Genomic DNA, 22,996 nt, shown 5'->3' on the forward strand with positions numbered 1-22,996 from the left:
CAGTATCATTGATTGTAATTGCAAAATAATTTACAGTAAGTGTTTTCGCTAGCACATTGGTGTTTAATTGTTTAACTGAAAAGCTGTTTCCTGATTAATTAGTCAGCACACTTCTAAATTATGAATATAATTTTTAAATGTGCAGGAACTGCCCATAGTTAATACACTTATGCTGGGTCCTTGAGCTGCACTCTCTGATGTAGCACAGTTCAGAGCATGTACAATAAAGAGTTACAAGTAGGAATGGATGGGATACATGAAAGGTATATTCACTTGTATTCCACCTTTTCTAGTGAGATGGTGGTGTATGTGGCAATGGCATATGTTCTCACCACTTGGTGCTCAAAGCATCCAACTTGTACAGTAGGTCAGGTTGAAAGACCCAAGGTCACCCATTCAGTTAAATGGTGTAAGAGACACTTGAACCTGGATCTCTCAAGTTCTGCTTCAGCACCCACAGACACACCTAATTTGTCTGAAAATAATGGCTTTCTGCTTAACAACATAGGGGAAAACCTCACAACACTCCCACTATCTTTAGCAATCCTTTCTACCTTTATCACTTGAGGAGTTTTGTTTTATTGAACCCTTTCCTGTATTTTTATGTATTAGTTATATGTATTATGCTATTATTTCTTATTATTTCTTGTACGCCATGGGCAGGTTTACTCTTACCTGTTTTATTGTTTGTATGTACAGTGCTGTGCAAATCTACAGCGCTATATAAATAAAGCATAATAATAAGGATGGACCTTGAGATTTCACCCCCATTGCTAACGGGGAGAAAAATCAATTCATGTAATTCTGTATGTGCCCCAAATGTACCTTTCACATTTGGGGATATATGTGAGTAAAAATTGAATGCCTACAATAACAAATCAGAATCATAATTTAAAAATCATAGTCCAGCCAGTCCGCTGCACATTTTAATGTCTTGTCAAATATCTTTTTTTGTTTTGTTTTGTTTTTGTTTTTGTTTGTTTGCATTTTCAAAAACCATCCTAACATTTTTGTGATTCAGGGAATAATGCAAGGTTTCAGGGTTTTGTTTTGTTTTTACTCTGTTTTCCTCTTTTTAGGCAAATATGTTGTTCAGAATATTGCCACTCAGAATGATGGAGAGAAAACAAAAATTAAAGTGAAAATTCGCATCAATACTCATGGCATTTTTAGTGTTTCCACTGCATCAAAGGTGGAGCAAGTGAAAGCAGAGGAGAGTGAAAATCCTGATGTTGAAGCTGAAGTAGACCTCCCAAACCAAAAATGTTCTGAGAACTGTGATGTAAGTTGGTTTTCTCACCTAGAATGATCAGAATGTTCTTTAACAAAATTAGCTCAATTAACCAAGGGTTATGTCCTGTGTATGTGAATAAGTAAGTTGTCTGCCTGGAGTGCTTTAATTTTAGAATGTTCTGGCATGTGTTGATATCATTTGCATCATACAGAATTTCATTCTGCTTGTTGATCTTGTAATTTACCTACCAATAAGGTCAAACTATAGGGAGAGGGACTTTAGCTCAGTTGGCAGAACATGTGTTTTGCAGGTAGAAGGTCCCAGGTTAAGTCCCTTTGACATCTCCAGATAAAAGGGGTCAAGTGTCATTAAAGATCTGTCCCTGAAACTCTGGAGCACTGCTACCAATCTTGAGAGATGATCTTGGCCTAAGTGGTCAAATAGTCTGATCAAGATGAATTCTTAAATACTTGGATGCTTGGACTAATAAAAAATGATCTACCTTAATACTGGATACAGAGTTCAAGTAGCTGATGCATGATCAACAAGGCATTGTCTGTTAGAAGAGAGGTTATTGTGCAGCCTCATGGGAAGTTACAATGAGATATAGTGTCATTTATTCAGTGGAGTAGTTAGGGTTTTTTAAAAAAAATTCTGAAATAATTAACATTGCTTTTTCAACAAATGTTACATCTGTGTTATAAAGCCAGTATGTGTGTCGGGTGTGTGCGTGTCAAGCTCCCTTTTAATTGGAAAGGAGACTCTCCGTTATTACCTGCTGGGAGGTAGTGCAGATTCCTTTATCCACTCTTAGCTGATATACACCTGGTTCCTAGCAGCACTAGCTGAGTACTTTAGACCTCCTTTCCCTCAGTTGATGTTTGGAAGTGGCAGGTGAGCCCCGAGAATAGGCCACCCACTCAGAACTCTGTTTTTCTTCCCTCTTCCTCATGTGAGGAAGGGCAAAGGAAGCAAAGCTTTGTTCCCATTCAAAGTGCTAAATGGAAACACTCCACCCAGGCTTTTGGCCTGGATCCTTAGGATGTCATCCTGCAATGAGCAGTGCACTGTTGATGGCTGTCGAATTCCAGAATGGTTCCCCACTCTGATGTATGGAATCTTCTCGTCCCAAGCGAGCTTTCTATAATTTAGGCATTTCAAACTTTAAATATATTTGTAGATCATGAAAGGTTTCAAGTGAATATATGTGCATGTACTTTTCACATCTTTTGTGCCTGGGCTCCCATTTCAGAAGAATATCCAGCAAGGCAACAATGAGGCTGGAGATCAGCCCCAGGTACAAACAGATGGCCAACAAACGTCACAGTCTCCCCCTTCTCCTGAGGCTGTCCCTGAAGAAAACAAAACCCCAGATGCTGCAAAAGTGAGTGACCCTTTAAATGTGTTCTTTTGGAAGAAAAGCATACAATTTAACTGTGTATAAAAAAGTAATCTCCCGTCAAACCAAGTAAACAGCTTGGTGTTCTAATAATGAATATTACACAGATCTTTTAAGAGTTGTTAAGGCTCAAGAGAAATGTTGGCTTTGCACCAAGGGAGTATGTTGTGAAGCAGTGCCTTCTGTAAAAGAACTTTCTGAGAAATGCTTACCTTTCCCTGATGTAATAATGTTCTGCTTTACTCTTCACCCCAGGGAAATGAAAAAAAAGGTGATCAGCCTCCAGACGCTAAAAAACCCAAGATGAAAGTGAAGAATGTTGAATTACCTATTGAAGCTAACTTGGTCTGGCAACTTGGAAAAGACCTGCTCAATATGTACATTGAAACAGAGGTGCGTTAAATGAGCGTTGACATCTCCATCTAATACTGGTTAGCTTGTAACTGAGATAATTCTATGGCTCTTGCAATTATATTAGTTGAAACTTCATTATGCCACATTTCTTGATAGCTGAAAGATCTGTATTAATTTACAAGATAAACAACACTGCCAGAGATAATCAGATTGATTCATAGGGTCCTTTTACATGGATTCATTTTTCTAAGGATCTGCATTTATTGAACAGCAACACCCAGTCCATGCTTCTGTAGACATAACTTAAGTTGAATTTAGTATTGCCTATTACCTATTTTTAGGCTTGCAATCTTTAGCACTTATCAGAAACTACTATGTAAACTATAAAACCAAGAAGCAAAAGGATGGGTTGGAAACAGACAATTTCTACATTTAGTGTTTGTCCTGCAGTGGTTTATTTAAGAATGCAGGTTTCCAGAGTTTGTGTGAATCAGTGCATATATGTGTACTGTTGCCATAAATGCCTTCTTTCTGATACATAATTCTGCCTAGCTTCAGCCTTAATTTTAATCAATACAGTGGAACCTTATTATACGCGGGGGATCCGTTCCGGATCCCTCCGTGTATAAAAAAATCCGCCTATGCTCGAGCCCCATTGTTTCCAATGGGGCTTGTGCGCGGTGGCGCGCAAGGTGCAACGGGTGCGCGCGCCCATTCAATTGAATGGGACACTCTGCCCCGCGCACGCCGGTGGCTTTGAGCGCCTATGCTCAAAGCCGCCTATAAAAAGACCGCATATGCGGAGGCTCCACTGTATATGAAAATTTGTTGTTGTTGTGTGCCTTCGAGTAGTTTCTGATTTATGGCAACCCTATCTTTGGGTTTTTCTTGGAAGTTTTGTTTAGAGGATGTTTGCCAAATAGGTTGCATTGGTGATAATTTTAAAGAAAGAAAAGTATCTAGAGAGCTTTACAGTGAAAAGTGTCTTTCACTAAACTGTAGCTGTTTTGAAGCAAAGAGTTTGAAAGGGCTTACTTTTTTGGATCTAATGCAGTTCTTTACCATTTCAAAACTTGATACTGAACCTAACATAATGCTTTGGGTTGGTATAGGGCAAGATGATCATGCAAGATAAACTGGAGAAGGAAAGGAATGACGCAAAGAATGCAGTTGAAGAATATGTTTATGATTTCAGAGATAAGCTTTCTGGACCCTATGAGAAATTTGTGTCTGAGCAGGTATTTATTTGGGATCAAGCATATTTCTTGTACCCTTCTTCCTTAACACCTCTAGGAAAGGTTATAAATATGGACATTTATCAGTGACTTCAAACGTTGTTTTCTTCTTCTGTAATTAAATTCTGCTTCCTGTTCTAGCTGATTTCAAGTAACTATAAAGCTTACTCACCAGAACTATGAAAATTTTCCATAGCAAAAGATTAAGTCCACAATTCAGTAACTCTTAGCATAATAAAAAGCATTAAAAGATAACATGAAAAATCTATGTGTTATCTGTCATGTTTTAATTTATCAAAGTATTCCTTAAGTTTTGACGCATTCTTTAGACTGGCAACAAAGATGAACATGTGTTCATTCTATACATTGCTCCTTAGGAGCACCAAATTTCATTCAGTATTCTGGTAGCGTATTTTAAGTCTCTACATTAACAGTGTCTCCCATTTTCCTCCCTCAATAAACTATTTTATGACTTAGGGCTAGGAACTTTGATGTGGGATGTTGGTATATTGATAAAATTATTATTAAAATTTAGGATCGTCATAATTTCTCCACACTGCTGTCAGAGATCGAAGACTGGCTGTATGAGGAGGGAGAGGACCAACCTAAACAAGTCTATATGGATAGACTGATTGATTTAAAGGTATGGCTACTCTTGTCCTGTGTACTATGCTTTTAAAATCTTCATTGTTTAAGAGTGCAGATTATCTGATAGTGGGTTTACTTCTAAATAGCAATGTATAGAATTGTGTCTGTATACTAGAGCAGTTAAGGATTGTGCTCTAAATTTATGATTAATTATTTCACTCTCATAAGAAATTTGGGACTCCCATTGAAATCCGATATCAAGAAGCAGGAGAACGGCCAAAATTGCTGGATGAGCTAAGGCATAAGGCTCAGAATTATGCTAAAATTACAGCACAATACAGGAACAAGGTATGTAATCTTGTAATATTGAATTAAGATTTGTTATTTCCCCCCCTGCTCTGGTGCTACAACTCAGTGCTTTGATTATGTTGCAAGGCTGTAGAAGTGCTTTCTATGAAGAACGTAACATGCTTGAAGCCCTACACAAGTAGGAACTGCACAGAAGATGGTAAAAAGTGATCTTGTCAGTTAGGTTATTGTGGATTGGCTTCTACACCAAGACAATCAAATTTTATAGGGGGCGGGGGAGACTCCATAAGAGCAATGGTAATAAAACAAGGAAAATCCAAATGTTAAAACGTTATGGCTAAACTTCAGTTATCATTGTAGTATGCACTGACAGTGGGTTTCATAAAAATAGCAGAGACATTGACTACAACTAGACACCTGAAAAAGGCAGTCAACATAGGCAATATGCTTTGCTTTCAGGCCAATAATACATTTGTATGAGTTTCTTCAGTAATGGCCACAATTTCAGTTTGTCAAGAGAACTGTTTTTATGTATTCTGTATACACAGCATGATTTTCCAGCCACACCATCTCCCAATAAAGCTCTTGCCTATATATCTGTTCTGAAGCTGCTGTTGTCATGAAATTGCAGTCTCAGTGCAGTAAGAACTTTTTATAATTTGGAAGATAATGAACATAAGTTACTTTTGTAAACAGAATTATTCCCGCTCCCCTGACAAAGCAGGATTAATGTTTGGAACTGATAATGGCCCGCCATGAGATGTTTTATATACAGACACCATAAATCTTGCTTCAAATTTAAAAGTTTGTCAGCCTACTGATTCAGCAAACCAACAATGACTTGAGAAAAAACATTTATCATTTGATCATTTCACTTACACTATCTGGTTATCCTGTGAAAGACTTTCAGCTAAAAAAAATGGAAGCATAATTTTTCCAGAGCCCTTCCTTTTATATATTGCCATAGCCAATATGTAGAAGTTCATAGTTGAGAGTATAATCAGTTAAAAGCATAGCCCAGTCTCACCTTAAGTTTGTAATTGTGATTATTTAATAAACAGTTGCAAAGAGTTATTTCAGGTAATAAAAATAAATTTTCAACTTAGGACCTGAAACCTAAATATTTGCCAAAGCCCAGAACTGTTTGATACATGCAGGTGTGTATTCTTTTTATGTGGGAACAAAGGTCAGACCTCCCCTCTTTGCATGTTGTATGGAAATTTAAAGGAAAAGAGGCTTACATTACCCAGACTTCCAGTTTTAGCATTTTGATGTGAATCCACAAAGTGGACCAAAACTGATGTACGAGAATAGTAGAGTACTATTTGGTGCTTGAAGAACCCATGGGAAATCTTACTGTTGCTCGATCTCATGAAGTTTTGGAGAATCTGAAAGCACACCAATTACATGTCACTTTTCTGATATGTCAGGATCCTTTTAAAACGTAATCCGCCCATTTCTGATTTTTGTTCTTAATATTATAATAGCTGTTAATGTACTATATGCTTCTTTGTTTTAGGATGAAAAATATATCCATATTGATGAATCAGAAATTAGCAAAGTAGAAAAGTATATCCATGACACAATGGAATGGGTAAACAACATGGTGAATGCACAGGCAAAGCAGAGTCTTGATAAGGACCCTGTTGTCCGTGTAAATGAAATCAAAGGAAAGCTGAAGGTAAGTGTTAATTTGTAGGACAGATTTGACCACTGCAGGAAAAACTAAAAGTGGTGCAGTCCTAAGATAATTTACTAAGGATAAGGTGACTTTCTCCTTATGTACAGAAGCTGATGAGACTGGCAGTGCAATTCTGGAGATAGGACACTGTCCTCCACTGCACTTGAGAACAGCAGTTGAAGTTCAGGGAAGGCCACATAGCAGGCATATTTCTATCTTCTGATACCTTGGTATTCCTCAGCATCAGCTTCCTGAGATGGCTTCTTAATTATCTGACCAGAAGATAATTTGAAACCCGGAGTATAAAGGGAGAAGAACAGAGCAGATTAATACTTGCATAGATTATGGTCATCTCATAAAAACAGTTGCTTTCCCCATGCCATTTCATTGGCTGATGGATCAGGAAATATGAAGTTTGAGTATGATGATTTCTGACATGTACATTGTATTATTGGCAATGCTGAGTAAAGAGTAAGGTGATGCAGAGCAGATTTTGTCAATGCTATACAGTGCACCCATGTCATACATGGTGCCATATGCCAGAAAAGCCAGTGGTGTGTGTGCCCACGGTGTGTGCAGCACGCCACACTACAGGTGTGAGACCCATTGTTTTCAATGGGGCTCCACCATACGCGGTATTTCCCTTACGCGGGGGCAGGGGTCCCCAGAACAGATTCCCCATGTAAGGGAAGGGTGCGCTGTAATGAATTATGACCTTACCTTTAAGATCACTGCATCTCATTCTAGTGTATGTTTCCAGAAAACAGAGGTAAGCACTATACCAGCTCAGAAAGACAGCTACAGTTAGTCCCATAAATGTATGGTTTGTTTTCTTTTCTAGGAGTTATACAATGTGTGTGAACCTATTGTGACTCAACCAAGACCAAAGGTAGACTCTCCTAAACAGGAAGAACCAATGGATACTACTTCTGTTTATAAAAATGAAGCTGTAGAAGAAGAAATAAAAAACATTGAGACACCACAACAAAATGGTGAATGTCACATGAATGAGAACCCAATTACCATGGACTTGGACTAGCTGATTGTATTTCAGTGAGCAATTTCACACAGAAAAAGATTTCAGCTGTCTTTTGTGACGTGGGGGGAAATGTTTGAGGGAGCTATTTATATTTTAGAATTCTGTTGTATTATGTCGGGAGTGACTATGCTGAAAAGAAGTGGAGATCATGATAATCCTAAAAGGAAAATTGCCTTGGTAACTTTCAGATTCCTGTGGAATTGTGACCACCTAATAAAATCTTCTGTGCAGCAGTTTCAACCTTTTGCATCAATTAAGACTGAGATCACTGAATTGTTACAAAAGGTACTGTTCCTTCAAAAGGTTTGCACCTAAAGCTTTTGTAGATGCCAAGGTAGTTTTTCTTTCTTTTTCATTTTGCTATTTTTTATTTAATTTTTTTTTATTTTATTTTTTGGCTTCATGCTTGATGGAGGCATTGGCTTACAAGCCTACATAAAACCAAAACCTGAAGAATGTTCTTTACATCATTGTTCAAAATGTCTGCTAGAAGAAAAGTTAAATAAGTAAAGCAGCATGCAGAATTGCTTACATTTAGTCTCTTGCTCAACAAGTACACCCTCATGTGTGGAAAACCAAATGAAGATAATACACTGATGCTGTTGTAAGTTCCCATAAAGCCTTTAGTGAGCTTTAATAAAGTTCATTGAAGTGGTTATGGTTTGAAAAATTGGTATGGTATTCATTATTTTTTAGGTTATCAGTTTTATACAGCCTTCGGCTTTACATTTATACATCTGTTCATCAAGGCTTAAGAAACCAGCAGTTAATAGCACATAACACTTCTATGAAGGTTTCTTAGAATTAAGCACACTTCATATTAAGCTCTTACAGTTCATTGATTTCAGTAGAAAATTAAACACCGGTTTTTACAGCTCTTGGATACAGAATCATTAACAAAAATGGGCAGCACTTTTTGTCTTCCACGTGTTTTGGACTCTGTGTCCCACGATTTCATGGGTGGGGTTTTGAAGTTGGGGACTTAGTAAATTAGCTGCATTTATTTCCTATTGAAATCAAACTGATTTGTCATTATTAGTTTTTCATACCTGCAAATTATATGGCCTACATCTGTCCCAGTAAGACTTCAATGCTTATGGACTTTCCTAATTATGACAAGAATTTGGTTAGTACCATGCACACACTTAAGTGTCCCTGAAATAAACAAATGTAATTTTGGAGCATTGGTATGGGACCATATAGTTCCTTCCTCTGCAGTGCCTGAAGTCTACTCCCTCCATTTACTACAAAGTGAAGCCACCCAGCTTGGCTATCCCATGCTTCACAGTGAGCAGGCAAAATCAGAGGTGTCTGGCTGTTAGCCAGACACAACATGATAACAATGCTGAGATTTGCCATGGTTCTCTATCGGTTTCAGCACAGTTGTAATCATTATGCCTCTGACTATAAGAGCCTAGTCAGAGGGAGGGTATATGGTTCAGCCTAGCATTGGTCCAAATGCAAATATTTATGCTCTGTTGAGGGGATATTGGACAGAAGTCTCTCTCTTGTTACCAGTTTGAGGAAATGCATGTACCACAGATGATAAGATTTTCATCTACTGACTCATAATCACACCTACTTTGAATGAACTTTATATTCTCCAGATTTCAGTGGAGGGAAGAAAATACAAGCAGATATGGTTAGGCTTTGGTTGAATATGTGGACCACAGAAACATGTCAGCCTTTGAGGGGAATGGTGGCTCTAGCTGAGGATTCCAGGAATGGGTAGTTTGAGAAAGAAATAGTTGATGATGCTGCAGTTGAAGGAAGAATTAAGATGGGAAGTAAGTGCAGAAAATAAGAGCAGAGCCCATAGTTAAGAAATAGGTGAAATAGTTCAGTGGCAATAAAAGCACTGATATGGAACAAAGACAAACCAAAAAGATTGCTGTTGAGAAAGCAACAAGTCAGTTTTGATAGCAAAAGAGGTAAGGGGATGGGGTGGGTTATTAAAAACATTTCAGATTTAGTATCAGGAATCTGGTGAAAGACTGAAAACACAAAACAAAGACGTGAACCAAAAAAAGCTCCAAATCTGGTCAAGAGTATGGATGACTGCCCATTGAAACATATATTGTGAAGAAGTATTGGTTACTTTTATATGTACTACTTCAAATGTAAGGAATAAATCAGGAACAAAACAATTTCAATTTCATACAGAGCTTGTAATGACATGCATGCAAAATTCCCTCTACACATAATTAACTTTATTTTCCATGGTTTTGTATTCCACATTTCTACACGATAATCAAGACAGATAAACCATTATAAACATCACAGTAATACAAGCAATACTATCTTGCTTAAAAGTAACGTAAAAACAATAGTTTTTTAAGCACACAAAATCAAAAAAGTAAAAATAAAAGCCTACTGGAATTAGGAGTAAAGCGTGCTGAAAAAGAAGTGATGGGACCAGGCAATTCACTTGAGACAGTATTCTAGAATTTACTTCCCATAGGAGGAAAAGAAAGAGCCAGTATGGTCTAGTGGTTATAGCTCTGGAGACCAGGGTAGGAATCCCCACTCAGCCATGGAAACCCACTGGGTAACTTTAGGCAGGTCAGATTTTTTCAGCCTCAGAGGAAGGCAAAGGCAGACCTCTGAACAATTCATGCCAAGAAAATCCTGATAGGAATAGAATCATAGAGTTGGAAGAGACCACAAGGGCCATCCAGTCCAACCGCTGCCATGCAGGAAATTTAAATCAAAGCATCCCGACAGATGGCCATCCAGGCTCTGTTTAAAAACCTCTAAGGAAGGAGACTCCACTACACTCCAAGGGAGTGTGTTCAATCAGAAACAACTTGATGGTCCACAACACACACAGGAGGAAAGGTTCTTTCATCTGCACAGACATGTTGTCAAGAAGACTAGGAGCAGGGTCTCAGGAATATAAAGAAGCATCTTACAAAGAAGTATCTTATTTCTTTCCTATATATAAGAGCAAGGAACCTGTGGCCTGCCATATCTTGTTGGACTACATCTCCCATTACTTCCAATCAAAATGCTTTTCCAGTCTAATCTTGAGTTGTGTCAGTCTCATCTGCCTAAACACAAATCTGTAAAGATACTATAACTTTAGAAGACCATTTGACTTGCATTCTATAAGAATATTGAAACAAGGATCCCTGAAGATTGTTTTTGCAGTCTTCCAACTGCCCTACACACACACACACACACTGATTATTCATCTCCAAGCCAAAAGGAGTGAATTGCTTAGAAGCCAAAAGGAATGACAACTATCTAATTCCAGGGATCTGAAATCATTTTTAGGTTGTGCACCGCTGCCCCCATCACCAGGGTTTCAGGAGCAATAAACTGGCTCTCAGACCAGCCAAAGTTGCCTAGCATTGCTTTATAAGGTTACACTTGTAAATCAGTACTATGACTAGCTTTAAAGAGGACTAGCTCCCATGGAAATTCAAGAGCAATTTTAAGTATCATTCCATTCGAGACAGAGTTGGCTTTCTTCTTGAGATGTGGCAAGTGATTTTCTCACTTATCTTACTTTTCAGCTGCTCCTTGATAATTACTGCTGAAAATGTCTGTGCCGAGAACAGATAAATCAGGCTTTTTGCAGTTTCCTGGGAAAGTCTCAATTTCATAATAGTTGAGTGTGTGATATGTGTTCAGTCTCCCATGGTGACTCTGCTTGCTTAAAAGCTTGGACCGGACATGTTTCAACCTAGAAAAAGGAAACAGCAAATGGGACTAGTAAACTCTCTAAAAATGCATTAAACCATTTGCCCACACAAGCCTCTGCTTACCTTCTGCTTGATGTTTGTGTGCATAATCGCTTATTGATTTCTTCCTTAACATCTTCATCAGTAACCATTACTTGGAAGGATTTGGAATTATAGCTTTCTTCCTGATGAAAAGAAAAAGGCAGCTGCTATATTATTTATGCATCTCTTAGTGCATAGAATACAAATGGCAACTAAAGTTGATAATAATAATAATAATAATAATAATAATAATATATTTATATCCCGCCCCTTTGAGGTCAATCGGGGCGGCTAACAGTAATAAAATACAATACATCAAAATCTACTTCCCTCCCCCCCTTAAAAAGTTATTAAATCAATTGTAATTAAAACCAACAAATTAAACAACATCAACACATACACATTATTACAAAACAAATGAAGATAAACAGTAAACTGCGGTAGCATTCTACTTAAATTTCCAGGGAGGACCTTGGGAACTCTCATGAGAAGAGGGTTTTGTATCCAGGAAAGGCCTGCCAGAGGAGATCCGTCTTGACAGCCTTTTTAAAGCTGTCTAAAGATATCAATTGACGGATCTCGTCCGGCAGGTCGTTCCATAATCTGGGGGCGACAACAAAAAAAGCCCTCTGGGAGGTAGCCGAAAGCCTAGATCTTTGAGGCTGCAGCAAATTCCTCCCAGAGGACTGGAGTGTGCAGGGAGGATTATATGGGAGGAGGCGATCCCTGAGATAGTTTGGACCCAAGCCATTTAGGGCTTTAAAGGTGATAACCAACACCTTGTACTGGGCCCGGAAACTAATAGGCAGCTGGTGGAGGGACTTTAATACCGGAGTAATATGGTCCACCATTGAAGTTTGAGACTATTATTTTGTAAACTCAGTCTTGAAGTGAATGGTAAAAGATTGTATGAATAGATAGTGGCTATTTTTTAAGAACTACATAAGAACAGCCATCCTAAGATGAGCCTGTCAGGGGACTTTTCAAGATTTGTTCAGAGGGTTTGCCATTCCCTTCCTCTGAGACTGAGACAGTGTGATCTGCCCAAGGTCATCCCGTGTTTTTTTATGGCCAAGAAGGGGTTTGAACCCTGGTTTGCCAAAGTCATAGTGCAACAGTCAAACCACTGATTATACCACACTAATTATTATACTGCTAAATAGTTATTCCTATCTTAAAAGTATACTTACATGGGTATTTCTTGCAAGGATTCCTTTTAATTTGTTATTTCAAGATATCTTTTCAACAGGACAAATTCCTACTCCTTTCAGAAATTGTATATTGATTTGAATATGCTGGAGAAACTACTAAGTTTAGAAAGCACTGATTGCAGATGGTGAGTTTGGGCACGCTGATGTTATTTCTCAACCATATGTTACAGCACTGAGTTTCAGTAAGGACTTACTGTATATACTCTTATATATGTCTAGAAATTTAGGTTCAATATTGACCCAAAAAAACTGAGGCCTGTTACAGACTGCCAAAATAAAGCTGCTTCAGGTCTCTTTGGAGGTATGCTATTTAAATGATGCATGCATCCTAAGAATCCGGAAGCTGCACCAAAGCTGCACTCCAGTGCTTAGGAATGGAGTGTGGCTTTGGCGCGACCTCCGGACTCTTAGGACCCATGCATCATTTAAATAGCATACTTCCAAAGAGACCCAAAGCAGCTTTATTTTGGCAGTCTGTAACAGGCCTGAGTTGACTTATTCATGGGTCAATGTAAGGGCTGTATCTTAACTCTTATTTAAAAGGAGGAACCATTCCCTGATGAAAGGCAAGAGTATAATGTGTCCTGGAAGCATCGACCCCCTCTTCTCTATCATCCATCCAGCCTTAAACGTTATGTCTGTTGGAATTTTGTAAGTTCTTTAGCATTGTTTCCTTTGCTTCATCCTTTAGATCCTTTGTTACATGCCTCTAAATTCGACCCTCAACTTATCCACGGGTTATATCGAAATCCATAATTTTGTCCCCAAAACTTGCCCTCAACTTATACATGAGGTCAACTTATAGTTGAGTATATACGGTACCTTGTTCAAGACTGGAGTATTTATGTTGTCATCATGAACATAAACATAATAGAATTCCATTCCCAGCCAGCATGGGTGATAGGAATTTAGTCCAATAATATATATCCTGAACACTTAGAGGTGTTACAAACCGCCGCTTTGCGGCGGTCTCCCGGCGCTGCTGTTTGCTCCGCAAGGGAGCCGCCACAGCCAAACCACGTGGCTCCCTTACGGAGCAAAAAAGAAGCTCCAAAATGGAGCTTCTTCTGGCGTTGTGTTCATGACGCCACGAGGCGCCAATGGCGCACTTGCGACGTCTTTAGCGCTGCGCGATATGCGGACGCACAGCGTCTGTTACGTCAAGATGGCGGTGGCCGTGTGGAATGGCCGCCGCCATTTGTTACGGACAGAGTCCGTAACAGGAAGAGGGGCATCTGGAAGAGACGCCCCTTTTTTAAACTGGGACGTCCTGAGGACATCCCAAGTGGCGGTTTGTAACCCGCCTTAGATCATTTTCTTGAGACCCTTCACCAGGTGTCCGGTTAATAGAAAAAGGATTTTTTCACCAGTGGCACCCCAGTAATGGAATGCACTCCCCAAAATCCTCACCTAGCATCTCCACTGTGGGTTTTTCAGTGCCAATTCCTCTTTATTCAGTGCCAAGTCCTCTTTATTCTTCCAGATTTTTAAAGATGTGTTAGTATTTTTTTTTCCTTTCTTCCTTGCTGTTAGCTTTTGCTGCTGGTTTTGCCTTTTTAAAAATTATGTGGCTGTTTCCATTTATTTATGTATTTATTTTTGTTCTATTTTATTATATTTATGTATTTTATCATTTGGGCCCAAACAGACAGGCCAAAATAAAGCTGCTTCAGGTCACTTTTGAGGTATGCTGCTTATATGCTGTATGCATCCTAAGAGGCCGGAAGCTGCGCTAAAGCCATGTTCCAATCCTTCATTTTGTGAATGGCATCTGTTGGGCTGCCATATAAATCTTGTTAACTGAATGGATCACAAACACTCTGAAACAAAATGTTCTTCTAAACCAAAGCTAAAAATTAAAAGTGAAGAACAAAACATGTATCATTGGGGATAGCGTTCCAATGAAGGTCCTGTTCTGTATCAACACACCTGTACTTCTGTGAAGAGTGGGAACTGTAGACTAAGGCCACTGTATATGACCAGAGTATGGGAGCGAAGAAAGTAGCTGATGTATTTGTTTCACAAACCATTTAGAACGACACTGGGCCACTTAGGTAGGTCTGGGGTCCAATTTTGCTCCCTGGTACCCACTGCAGACTTCACCCCTCCGCTGCCACTGTCTTGCTGCCCAAATTCAGTGGAAAATCATGCCATCATAAACTCAATTTAAAGTATCCATTTTGCACTCTTTAAATATCGTTGTCCAGGTTTGTTTCCAGATGTTGGTGGGAAACTGTTACAATCTCAAATACTTGCTTTAAAGGGCATTTCCTCTAGCTTTAGCTCCCATCATCCCCATGCTGGCCAGGGCTGAAGAAAATCCCACATCTGGAAGGTCACAGGTTCCTCATCCCAGTGTAGTTCACACCTTGCTCCTATTAATGGCAACGTATCACAACTTTTAACAGGTTTGCATTTAACATACAGACCTTGGGTGTGAAAACATCCAGAGATCTTTTATCTTGGTTTGTGACCTGCATGTCAGAGAGCATGTCTTCTAGCATGGGGTGGGTAGGCATACTTTGTGGATCTATCAGAATTTCATAAGGAACCCTGGGATGCTTCCAGGAGGATGGTGTAAAGATTTCCCAAGGTTCCACTTGGCCAAAGGTTCCTATGGAAAGAAAGAAAAAAAGAAAGGTATTGACGCACAGAACAGCAGTCTATGGAAGGAAGCAGCTCTTTCAAAAATTGCAGGGAAGATTTTAATTCCAGATTGATGTGAGGGTCCCTAAATTTTTAAAAAAAGGCTGTGGTTATTTTATACAGAACAGTATGTTAAGAGTATTTTGACCTTTCCTTTTTAATACTTTTAATACTTGTGACTTATCCAGGATTCCAAAATCCCAAATACTCCAAAATCCAAAAGTATCCACATGGGTGGCTGAGATAATGACACCTTTGCTTTCTGATGATTCATTGTACAGAAACTGTTTCATGTACAAAATTACTGAAGATGTTATGTATAGCATTACCTTCTGGCTATATGTCTAAGGTATATAATGAAACATAATTTCATGTTTAGACTTGGGTCCCATCTCCAACCCCTCTCTCTCTCAATCTGTACAACAATGTGTTTATTAGCATTTAATGTACCATAAAGCCAAGCTGGAGAATTCAGTTTCCAAATACTTCATGGTCAATGTTATGCAAATGCACTGGCTGACAATAACCACCCAGCACTATATATGCTTATCCTGTTATTCCAATTAACCTTGAGTTAAGTGTCAGTTGCATTTCCAATGTATGATGCCCCACATGTTTTATGAATGTATAATTTACCAATGTATTCTCCATTCAGGCTCCACAGGCGAACAGTACAATCAGTGGAACAAGATAACAAGATGTTGTCTTCATCTATGATCTCTAATCTGTATGGTTAAACCAGAGAGAAGAATCAATTAGATGTACAGGCATACCTCAGTTAACAAAGCTTCTGGCAAAGAAGTTCCTTTTTACAAAGCCCTGATTTTCCTCCTCTGTCCAGCTGGAAGTTTTTAGCAGCATCAGCATGGTGAGGATGATGAAAGGGGAAGGAGAAATTCATGCTTTCATTGTTGGGTTACAGCAGCATGTCTGCAGTATGCAATATAATGAAGCTTGCGCTGGGAAACCATGGAATAAGGGGGAAGCAGATAAGCCTACCTCAACAGCTATAGCATATTAAAAAACAATAAAACATAGATGTGTATGTTTAGCCACCAACACTGCAATCATAAGAAAACTGGAGGCTAGTAAAAGAAAAAGTCCTGGATGCATTTTGGTAGATCATGCTTTCAAGTGATCTCCAGAAGGTTCAAATGTTTTTGCTTCTTGACACAAGGCTTATCTGACCTGGTTGTTCAATTTCACATGTGCACAATTGTTACTTTTGAATGAAAAGTTTGCTGGAACATGTTCAACTGCTTTTTTTTTTTTTTTTTGGTAGTGTAGGAACCTATCCCTATTCTTTTTTATTATTATTGCTAAATAAGTAATGTTCAGAAACACATCTACTTTGTTAACAAAGGTATGACTGTATATAAACACAAACAATTATTTTGCTGTGTTAAGCTGATACTTACGACAGAACCAGGTTTACATGAGCTCTCCAATGATTCACATCTAGAGCAACATAAAGAAAAAGATCTTGGTTTGTGCACAGAATCTTTATTAGTATATGCAGTAATAGTGCAGGGAAGACTTGAAGCTTATAGGGTTTAATTTTTTTTTACTAGAACCTTAAGATTAGACAACTGGACCCAAGTTCAAAAGTCACAGATTTCAACTGAAAGAAAGCCTTCGAATCTGTAGTTAATACAGGAACAGAATAGAATTCTGTGTCTTTTCATACAAAAGTCCATTCATGAGTATAATAAACTTTATTCATTTCAGCTATGTAATCTGAGGGTAGGGAATGGAAGTATCTTTGTGTGTGTGTGTGTGTGTGTGTGTGTGGTTTACCTTCAAGTCATTTCTGACTTATGGTGACTCTAAGGTTAACCTATCACAAGGTTTTCTTGGCATGTTTCTTCAGAGGGAGTTTTCCATTGCCATCCTCCGAGGTTGAGAGAGTGTGACTTTATTTATTTATTTATTTATTTATTTCCAGGCTTTATATCCCACCTTTTTCTCACAGTGCAATTCAAGGCAGGTCACAACATATTAAAAAGGACAGAGCTAAAACATTAATTACAAAAGTTAAAAAAAAAATTAAATACTACCAACATTAAAACACAGACTTGCCCAAAGTCACCTTGTGGGTTTTAATGCTGGATCAGGGAATCACATTTACTATCCAGTATAACTGTATTTCTTGGACTATGATTCTAGAGACCAGGGTTCGAATCTCAGCTCAGCTATGGAGACCCACTGTGTGTTCTTGGGCAAGTCACACTCTCTCAGCCTCAGAGGATGGCAACAGCAAAGGCCCTCTGAAGAAACATGCCAAGAAAACCATGATAGGTTCACCTTAAGGCTGCCATGAGTTTCTTCAGAAGGGGTTTGTCACTGCCATCCTCTTAGACTGAGAGATTGTGACTTGCCCAAGGTTACCCAGTGGGTTTTCATGGCTGAGAACCTGTTCTCCAGAGTCATAGTCCAACACTCAAACCACTACTCCCTGCTGGCTCTGTTTTATTGTTAAATTTAGGAATCACAAATCCTTACTGATATATTCCAAGTCACCCAGGAATCTACCAGTAGATCCAGACCTACCTTCTGTTCTCCTTTATACTAATATTCAAAAACACTATCATGAATATTAAGGTCCTATCTAAATATATAACACAGTTTATAACCTAAAAGCAACAATGCTAAATGTCTCTCTTTACCTGATGTTTCCCATCTCTGATCTAGTAAAAGCATATATTTAAGACATACTTTGTGCATGTGCAAAACAACTAATTTGTTCAGAAGCCCAGCAGCAAAGCTGAAGTGATACTCTCCTCAATCTCCGTTCTGATTTATGTTTGAACTGATTTGTGTTTGACTATTTCATTTGGTATTGGGTCAGACCTAAAAATATTTGGTGAAATTCCATCTACCTAACTCAATTAAATCCTTCCTTTATATGTTCCTCTGAATGGTAACCTTAGAAAATATAACCTGCATTAAAACAATAACCCCATTTTAAAATTATTTTTGGAACTGGTTTTATTATAGCGTGACTTCTTTGCATCTTTACTTAGGAAAAAAATAGTCAGGTTTCATCTCTCAGGCCAAAATAACATATTCTAGTTTTTTGTTTCATCCTGTTCTATTTTTGTTTCATCCTGTTCAAACATACAAAGCTGACAAGTACCCATGCACATACATTTCGGTGGTTCTTCTTCTGGATCTGCCACAGCATAATCTTGAATGTCATGAACATACACATATCCATCCTCATCTGCTGTATACAGATACAAACAATCTGTGGTCACAGCAATGCTGCTGATCAGGGATTTCCCTTTAGTCTGGAACACAAATTTATACGGGCTAAATTGTTTGTTAATAATATATGCAACAGATGGTCAGTTTTGATATGCTCAGGGGTACTTCAGACACAATTTATCAAATTTGCAGATGACACCAAATTAGGAGGGGTAGCTAATACCCCAGAGGACAGGATCAGAATTCAAAATGACCTGAACAGATTAGAAAAAGCTAGGCCAAAACTAGCAAAATTAATTTCAACAGGGAAAAATGCAGGTTACTACACTGAAATGTATAGATGAAATGTACATGAGAAAGGCAATCAGATGTACTCAAGACACTAATTCTCTCTGATCATAAAATAATGCATTTTTATCTTCCTTTTCTTAAAAGGTTTAAACTCAAGTGTTTTACATTAAAAACAACAACAACAGTAACAGACAAATTTGGGTAGATGCCACTTCTTAAAGCCCCGCATGACAATCTGAACTGCAAAAATTCCCTCTTCTGAAAGATATGATCGCATATCTTTCTCCACTTCCAGCAATGATGCTGTTTTTAGAATGTGGAGACATAGCTGTGTTAATCTGGTATTTTTTAGATGTGGAAAGTAGGATGAACCAACAATACAATAGCAAGGGAGTGGTACAGTCACTCATGAGCCTGTCATGGCTTAAGGCTGGAAAAATGACTTGTTGTGAACATAAGTCACTTAGGAGATAATTGCATGTCATTTTTTGCCCAATCTGGGCATGGCTGGCAACAGGCTTGAACAGGTGAGAATGGGGATTATCGCACAGGAAAATGCTGCCAAGGCTGCCGGAAGACTACAAGCCGTCTCCCAGCCGCGTTTTGTCCGCCAATTTTGAAGGATGAAAGCTTCTGTCCTTCAAAATCAGCAGACAAAGCATGGCTGGGGGATGGCTTGTAGTCTTCCAGCGGCATCAGCCATTCCCAGCTCATGCCTGAATTGGACGAAAACTGAGGTGCAATAGTTCTTATTTTAACCATACTCACTAAACCACATTCTCTGTTTGGATGAGGAGAGGCAAAAGTGGGAGAACCCCTATATTCAGATTGTAGTACAGGTATAAAAATGCTGCACCCTTTAAAAAACACACACATTGTTTTGTGTTCATTTTATGTCTTAAGAAATGGGTTGAGTTAGATTTTTTAAAAAATAAATTCAGAGGTTTTATCTGTCTAACTTACAGGTGAAAAACTTGCCACAAGTGGATCGCCACTGAATAGACTCCAGAAATAAAGATAGCCTGGAAAAGACGCAAAAGCATAGAAAGAAATGTACTGTAGTAGCAAAACAAGAGCATACTTAGCTAGCAACTAAGCATTTATAGGAAATGAACTAACTAGAAATCCATCCCCACAACTACAGCAGTGAATACATATTTGCGGATTTGATTATTCACGGATTTGATTAATATGTTCTCTCTAGGAATATCTAGGTCCTCCAGTACAACTCTATGGTCAACTTTAACTAAAAGTTGTATGGAAAGACCTAGAGATTCCTAGAGAGAATACTCTACTAGGCATTTGTAGCTCCTCCAGTGTAGTCCTATGGTCAGTGTCTGTTGGACATTGACTAAAGAGTTGCACTGGAGGACCTAGAGATTCCTAGAGAGATGTTGTGTTTTTGTTATTTGCGGGTTTTTCCAAATTCATGGGGGTCTTGAGCCTCTAACTCTTGCGAATATGGATGGACAAGTATATATGCTGAACACGTCTGTTGACTCTTGCAGAGTTCAAGATACATTGTAAACCTACTGTGGTGTTGCTTTATCCAACACCCCCTAAAAAAAATCTCAATCCATTGTAATAACGCTGCAAAAACTAAGTAAGGAGGTAGAAAGCAAGGGTGAAATTACCAGTTGGCAGTGTGAAAAAGTAATCAACCAACTGTTTCACATATACTGAACTTTTTACAGATGCATTCACCCCATGCTCTTAGCATGCTGTATCAAGAGAGCATGAACTGGTTCAACACTTTTGTATTCATCCACCAATCAACAGGCTTGTGGTGAACAGAAAAGGTTGAATGCTACAGGGTCTACAAAAATTAACCCAGTTTGACAACACTTTAACTGCTGTGGCGCAATGCTATGGAATTCTGGGAACTAATTTTGTGAGACATTTAGCCTTCTCTGTCAGACAGTTCTGGTGCCACAACAAACTACAGTTCCCAAAATTCCATAGCACTTAAAATGGTGTTGATCTGGATTATTTCTGCAGTGTGGATGCAGCCCAAATAAGCAAAGTCTGGCCACAGAACACTTGCTGTTGACATGTACAGAGGGGGAATTTACAGAGATTGGAGATAAGAAGAAAAATCAACCCATTCTTGCCGTTTACTCCTAGGACTAAATTGGAAGAACTGGTCAACTTAGCTAAAACCCAAGTAAAGTAATCTATCATGCCTCTATCCACTCAAGAGTGCTATGACAGCATAGCAACAATGACAGAAATCCACAGCTAGTGGGTTACTCTTCTATGTAACATTTAAGACACAAGAACCCTCATTTAGATCAGTGATCACACTTGTAAGTATAAAATCCACATAATACTACCCCCACCAAAGGCTGATTGATAAGGGTCAAAATGAGGCACAGGTCTACATCAGTGGAATGGCATGCCTACTCTGACATGCATTGATATTTTCACAGAAAGCCCTGCAAGTGTAAGAATAGTACCAAGATGAGGCAGGGAGGTCAGTACACCCACCTGATCCAGAATCAAACCTGATGAAATACAGCAGGCCAAAACCTGGATTTAGTCGGCCTTCTGTATCCACAGATTCAACCATCCATGGTTTGAAAATATATATTTTTTAAAATTCCAAATAGCAAAACCTTGATTTTGCCAGTTTATATAAAAGACACCATTTTATTAATCCATTGTGTTGAATGAAACTTGAGCATCCACACATTTTGGTATCCATGGAGGGTGGGTTCTGAAACCAAATCCGAGTGAATACCAAGGATCCACTGTAGTTAATTTTCCTCTATTAATTTTGGAGTGAGTGGGTAGGGTAGAATTCAAAATATTGCAAGTAGGTTGCTACTGCAAGCAGGTTTTCTAGAAGGAAATTTGTCCTTTGGTGTCCTGCCTCATCTTGGGCTGAAAGTGGTGGTTCACCTGCTACTTCAATCTGCCCATCCTTGGATCAAATTGATCTGCCTGTTACTGTAGCAAATCTTACCTTTTGGCCCATTGGAAACAAGAGATGCTGCCGCTGATTCAAATTTCAGAGCACGAGTCATTAGAAAGATTACTCGAGTTACAGTTACATGTACAGCTGGAAAGGGAAAGAAGGTTCTTGAAACTTTAAGGAACTCTACAGCAAACTCCCTGAGAGTGCTCAATACCTTCAGCTTTCCCAAACTTTAAATTTAATTGGCATCTTCCATGGATTTCAGCCACTAAATTTCCAACTCAGTTTTTAAAAAAGTAAATAAAAAGTGTTCTGCTGTGTGAATTTTGTATTACATTTGAGACCTTCTATTGGGGTGTGTGTGTGTGTGATATAAATATAATTGTTATTAATTTAAAATCTTTATCTGAATTTTGTCCAAACAGTCTGGCTACAATTACTTTGTTATGATTCTATAATGCAGCATAGTTGCTGAAGTTTATCCAATAATTGTTTTGGCTACAGCAGCTCAAAAAACATTGGCATACCCAGTAGAGAAGAGATTTTATTTTGAAGCCTTTACTCCTAGATGTAGACTAGAAACCAAAACTTATTTTTACAAGCCATTATATAATCTATTCATAATGAAATTTGAAACAGGTGCATTGGGCAAATAACTTGGACAGCAAGATTTAAGAGCCTGGGCCAGGTAGAGGGCCATTTCCTTCCCATCCATGTGTAAATTTTACAGCACTCTACAAATAAATGTTAATAATAATAATAATAATTTGTTTTATTTATATACCGCTATTCCAAAGATCATAGCGGTGAACAGCAAGTAAGCAAATTAGCAAGTAAGCTAATTTGCCCCCAATAGTCTGGGTACTCATTTTAGCGACCTCAGAAGGATGCAAGCCTGAGTCGAGCTTGGGCCCTTTGCTGGTCTTGAACTCGCAACCTTGTGGTTTGAGTGAATGGCTGCAGTACAGGCATTTAACCACTGCACCACCAGGGCTCCCATGATTATGTTAATAATCATAATAAATCCATTTATAAATTGGGAGGTAACCGATCTCAGGTAGGAAGCTTAAAATGCACAATAATTATGCAGAAAGGTTTTATAGCACTTTTGAGATTAACTGTGTGAAAGAAGTTGTAGCAAAAGCTTTCACAGACTA

At 38.6% G+C, this 22,996-nt stretch overlaps 2 protein-coding genes across 3 annotated transcripts in view; one reads left to right on the plus strand and one right to left on the minus strand.

The window, feature by feature from the left end:
- Positions 1-8,495, plus strand: part of HSPH1 (heat shock protein family H (Hsp110) member 1) — a 28,080-nt gene extending 19,585 nt beyond the window's left edge. Inside the window, exons 11-18 of one of the 2 annotated variants that reach the window (XM_089512539.1) lie at positions 1,080-1,282; positions 2,487-2,618; positions 2,889-3,026; positions 4,100-4,225; positions 4,758-4,865; positions 5,039-5,158; positions 6,639-6,800; positions 7,642-8,495. In XM_089512539.1, the coding sequence (XP_089368665.1) occupies positions 1,080-1,282; positions 2,487-2,618; positions 2,889-3,026; positions 4,100-4,225; positions 4,758-4,865; positions 5,039-5,158; positions 6,639-6,800; positions 7,642-7,839 (1,187 nt within the window). In that variant the 3' untranslated portion in view covers positions 7,840-8,495. The remainder of the gene's footprint in view (positions 1-1,079; positions 1,283-2,486; positions 2,619-2,888; positions 3,027-4,099; positions 4,226-4,757; positions 4,866-5,038; positions 5,159-6,638; positions 6,801-7,641) is intronic. The other variant, XM_089512540.1, reaches the window with a different exon arrangement.
- A 1,595-nt stretch (positions 8,496-10,090) lies between these two features.
- Positions 10,091-22,996, minus strand: part of LOC149319888 (WD repeat-containing protein on Y chromosome-like) — a 52,074-nt gene continuing 39,168 nt past the window's right edge. The window contains exons 23-30 of the mRNA XM_089512541.1: positions 21,888-21,983; positions 19,886-19,944; positions 18,573-18,714; positions 16,843-16,882; positions 16,061-16,149; positions 15,208-15,392; positions 11,610-11,710; positions 10,091-11,527 (exon numbers count right to left, since the gene is read on the minus strand). Coding sequence (XP_089368667.1) covers positions 11,347-11,527; positions 11,610-11,710; positions 15,208-15,392; positions 16,061-16,149; positions 16,843-16,882; positions 18,573-18,714; positions 19,886-19,944; positions 21,888-21,983 — 893 coding nt within the window. The 3' untranslated portion in view covers positions 10,091-11,346. The remainder of the gene's footprint in view (positions 11,528-11,609; positions 11,711-15,207; positions 15,393-16,060; positions 16,150-16,842; positions 16,883-18,572; positions 18,715-19,885; positions 19,945-21,887; positions 21,984-22,996) is intronic.

Source organism: Sceloporus occidentalis, unplaced genomic scaffold (genome assembly GCF_023333645.1).
Source record: "Sceloporus occidentalis isolate IW3139 unplaced genomic scaffold, rSceOcc1.0.p SCAF_2, whole genome shotgun sequence".
Taxonomy (NCBI): domain Eukaryota; kingdom Metazoa; phylum Chordata; class Lepidosauria; order Squamata; family Phrynosomatidae; genus Sceloporus; species Sceloporus occidentalis.